General features: G+C 37.3%; 1 protein-coding gene across 1 annotated transcript in view; it reads right to left on the minus strand.

The window, feature by feature from the left end:
• Window positions 1–777: 777 nt before the first annotated feature.
• Window positions 778–5,000, minus strand: part of LOC119598363 (poly [ADP-ribose] polymerase 1-like) — a gene marked incomplete at both ends in the record, with an annotated part of 13,558 nt that continues 9,335 nt past the window's right edge. Inside the window, 6 exon segments of the mRNA XM_037948013.1 lie at window positions 778–897; window positions 1,404–1,634; window positions 2,513–2,785; window positions 3,697–3,822; window positions 4,058–4,253; window positions 4,414–4,517. Of these exon segments, the coding sequence (XP_037803941.1) occupies window positions 778–897; window positions 1,404–1,634; window positions 2,513–2,785; window positions 3,697–3,822; window positions 4,058–4,253; window positions 4,414–4,517 (1,050 nt within the window).

Genomic DNA, 5,000 nt, shown 5'->3' on the forward strand with positions numbered 1-5,000 from the left:
GGCATTACTTACATGACCGTGATGGCATTGTGTCGAAGCTGCAGGTGGCAACCCTACATATCCAGCCCTTACAGATATACCTGGTTGGCAGACTGCTCAGCCGTCAAAAAAGCCCACGCACTTTAGGTTAAATAACTAAATAGGATTACACTAACCATACAGCTAACTATTTTATACGTCATTCCATCAAAAGAAAAATCTCTTACAAAAAAAATATATATATATAAATATATATATTGCTTTGTTTTATTTGTTATATATATATATATATATATATATATATATATATATATATATATATATATATATATATATATATATATATATATATATATAATATAAAGAAAGAAAGAAGGAAAAAAAAAATGTAACTGCTAACTAAGCTAAACTTTTGTATCTCAAATTCTAACCTACTCACTGTTAAACCATACTATTTAATTTTCTAATTTTCCCAATTACATATAAACCTTATAAGGCAATAATAAATAATGAGAGAGAGAGAGAGAGAGAGAGAGAGAGAGAGAGAGAGAGAGAGAGAGAGAGAGAGAGAGAGAGAGAGAGAGAGAGAGAGAGAGAGAGACGTAGGTTTAGAGACCTGAATTAGAGACAGATCAAATCCAAACAGGTGCTAACAAACCCTAATACACAAGACATGAAAAAAAAAGATTAACTAATCAATTAAATAATAATAACATTAATAACAATTATAATAATTATAATAATAATTATAATAATAATAACAATAATAACAATAACAGTAATAACAGAGGCACAAACCTGGGACAGAATGCCAGCAAAGTTGGTGAGCCTGGAGCCGTGCCAGAGGAGCTTGCGGTTGTGCAGCTGCTTGAACGGCTTGAAGCGCTTCTTCTCGCCACTTCTCTCGATCTTGAATGCCTGCGGAGCGAGAGAGAGATTGGCTGAGGTTATCTGTCAAGGATTATTACCTGGTGCATAAAAAAAAAGAAACAAAAGAAAAGAAAAGGAAAAAGAAAAACTCCCCTCTTTGTTAACTGAAGTTTGTTATATCTATATATAATTTATATGTTAGTCCCCCCCCCCCCTTACTAAAGGAATGCTAAGTATTACTCTGATCAGGTTAAATATCAGTATGAAGTAGTTTAAATAATTCCAAAGTTATGAAATGTGTATTTTTTAAACAGGAGTAAACAAAGAGATTAACATTTTATGAATCTGAGAGGAAATTTGTCTCTGTTTGTGACTGTTTATCAACCGTCTATCTGACGGTGTCTGACTATTGTTCTTTCTAATTATTTATATGCCATCCTATGTGTCTGCTTTTCTGTCTACTGATCTGACTGTGTCTGTCAGTTTCTCCATTTCACTGAATGTCCATATGCGTGTCTGTCTGAGAGGCAGACGAGACAGAGAAAGAAACCTACCTCCTCGACCACCAGCTTATAATGTCCATGTGTAGATGCGTGAGTGTTGTTGACATATTTCTTGATCATGCTGAACTCGTCCGACTTCTTGTCCACCACCTCGATCTTGGTGTTGAGTTTGCCGTAGTGCTTGTCGATCGGGTCTGCGTCCTTGTCCTCGTCGCCCTCAGACTTCAGAAGGTTGTACGCCACCTCAATCTCGCTCAGGTTGTCCAGCATGGCCACCTTAGCCTGTGGGAGGAAGAGGAGGAGAGGGCGAGAACAGTTGTGAGCTGTGTAATAACAGGTCAGAAAGTAATGATGGTATTGATAAGAGGTATAGTGGTAATGACAATGGTAATAACAAGTGTGCAATGATGGCATAGGCAGTGATGTGAGGAGGAAGACAACAAATGATACTTCACAATATTTCTCATTCAAGGTCAAATAAAATTGTGTAAAAAGAGATGGTTAAAATACAAGCTCCCTATACTTAAGCACTATTTGTGAAGTCCACACCGTTCAATAATCTTAGTTTTTAGCCATTCAACCCTCTTTCCTATCTAATCATAATTTTAAGCCAATTTTGGATGGCTGTTCCTCTGTATGATGATGCATATCATATATTTCACCAGGGATTAGGCCAGAATTTTGGCTGTCAGGTACATCTTCACACACTGATGCAATGAGTTAACATAACTAAAGATAAAGGAAGAAATAAGTCTAACCCCCCCCCCCCCCAAAAAAAGTCTCCAATTCCTTTGTGTCAATATAAATTAACCCACACCATGGAAAGAAAAAATCCTTCTAATTAGGTACTTGTCATGTCAATTAAACTCTGGGTACAAAGAGATAACAAGCCTATAATTCAAAATTATAATAATCATATAATTAGTGATAAATAATACGAAGAATCAATCATAATAAGAATAAGGATAACAAAACTAAGAAGAATAAGGATGACAACAGTTTTGTTATTAATGATTGTGAAAATCATAGTGATAGTGACTACGCTAATAATGATGACAATGACCTTCAGTTTCATTATTACAACTATTATTATCATCATTGTAAAAAAAAATGACATCATCCAATATGTATTTTCCTGTTAACCAAAAGGCAGCTCTCACCTTGATAAGCTCCAAATCGTCCAGGATGGGGGGTTTCTTCATGCCGAAGTCGTGGGGGATGAGGGTGAAGAAGCGGTTGGAGCAGTCAAGGAGTTGAGCCTTGATCCTGGCCTGAGAGGAGGTGGAGGAGGAGGACGAGGAGGGGGAGGAAGAGGAGTCATCCTTGGTGTCCTGCTTTTCACTGATGAGCCTGAGGGCTTCCGAAAGGACCTTGTAGGCACTCTCGATCTGCTTCTTGCTCAACTTTCCCAGGGGCATCTTCTTGACGTCAATCTGCGGCGAGGATGTAAAGGAAGAGTTAACTGCTTATAAGCTGAAGAGGATGAAGAAGATTCCCATTGCATTTCCTGTGAACTAATTGTCCACATTGATGATAAAGATTTTATTTGTCTTAATATGCAGACCATGAAGATCTGGTGGATAAAGTATATAAAATATATTATTGTAAAGAACTGGAAGGTATACAATGCTGAAGTACAAAAACAATTTCTCACAGAGGCTGTGTTGAATCAGACTCCCTCAAACTGGGGTACAAAAAACACTTTTTAAACATTCTTCTATTCAAGATATATTTTGAATGCTTCATCTACCCATAAAGGCTCATTCGGAGACATATCTGAACTCCTACAATCCAGATAACGTGACTCTCACATAATGAAAAAATTTGGCTTGAATGTGCCATCATGGGAGAATCTGGCCGTGGGCCAGGGGGACATGAACTTGCCATCATGAGCACTTCGGCTAAATGACAGGGGGTGATGTGAAAGACTTGCCATGAGTGCAAAAAGCTCTTGGAGGGTGATTAGACTTATTTGGCATTTAGAAAGGTGATTCTGCATTGTTTAAATCAATAAATGAGTATAAAATGCAATGTCTGTGAGCCATGGCTGGAAGAATACTCAACATCTATTCCTGGCTGCCAAGATCAGCAATGCAGGTTGTGTTACAGAAAAGCGAATAGTATGTAAGCCTAATGCCCGTATAGTGGGCCCTGTGATCACCATGTAGAGACCAGATCCAATGGGTTAAATACTCCTTCAAAGTAGTGAGAAAAATTCATATATCATTCACACGTGGCAGAGAAAGGTAATCAAACAGATAAATAATTAACCTTGCTGTGTGGGATCTCTGCTCAGTTACTCTGATCACACACCCCTGCAACAGGACTCATTCACACTGCTTACCTCAAACTCAACAAGGGCACTCTTCATCGTATCAACATCAAATATGAGTGCGACTAACTCCTGAACCTCCTTTGGCAACTTGCTCTTTGAGCCTCCTGTGGTAGGTTTCTTTACTATCTCTTCTTCCTGTAAAATATAAGATAAGAAATGTAGAAATAATGCGAAACCAAGCCTTGTATTCTATAAATGTCATACGAAATCACTTTACTACAGCTATATTGCATTTTAAAACTATACACACCAGAAACAAACAAACCATTTTCAGTAGATTATAGTCCTCCCCCTCTTCCCAGCAGCATTCTCCACTTAACCCTAACCCCAAGGAAAAGTAGAATTAAAATACCCACTACCCTGCACTCACCTGGCCGTAGTCAATGTCAAGTGGATACCAACAGCCGGGCACCTTGTTGAATTCTTTGGCAGAGAAGCGATTGCCCGTCTTCTCCTCGTAGAGTCCTTCAAATTGGGCCAGAGCATCCTGCAGGTCCTCCTTGTCTTCCAGCTTGTTGTTGCCAATGGTAGTGCCAATGCGTCCCCACGAGCGGAATAACCACCACCTGGAATGAGCAGCCAACATATTTCAATATCTTTTAACAAAATTTTATTATCTTTTAACAGATTTAATTTTTTCTCTCTTTTTTTTTTTTTTTTTTTTTTTTATCAATCTCTTTCTTTCTTTCAACCAACACATATTGCTTCGTGTGCTCCACCCCATACCTGTTTTTCAAATCACTCTCCAGCACCTGCAGCTTGTAGTAGGAGTTGGTCCCTCGCACGATGTCCACCATGCCCAAGACACAGTTGTATATCTTTTTGCCTCCCTTCTAGTGTGAAAAAGAGAAATATAAATCTGTGATCCACACTGTGATAACATTGCTGAATAATAGTTATACAGGTAAATAATTAAGGTCTTGTTAAGTTCTGACATACATATATTGATAATATATCTATAACATTTTTTTATTTTTACGCATATATGCTTATGTCTACATACTTATATTCATAGATTTCCATAACCAAATATATACACAAGTACTCACATATCTATCTATTTGTTCTACATCCTTCATTATTTATTCATCTACCTATCTATTTATCTAGCCATCCATTTATCTATCCATTAAATTCTTCATTCATCTTTCCATCAATCTATCTATCTATCAATCTATCTGTCTGTCAATCTATTTGTCTGTCTGTCTATCTATCTATCTATCTATTTATCAACCAAATGTACATATCCTTAAGTCCAGCCTTAATACCACCAGGGATTTTCAAATTCCAAAAAGGCATTCTGAAAAAATATA

The sequence above is a fragment of the Penaeus monodon genome, chromosome 41, assembly GCF_015228065.2.
Source record: "Penaeus monodon isolate SGIC_2016 chromosome 41, NSTDA_Pmon_1, whole genome shotgun sequence".
Taxonomy (NCBI): Eukaryota; Metazoa; Arthropoda; class Malacostraca; order Decapoda; family Penaeidae; genus Penaeus; species Penaeus monodon.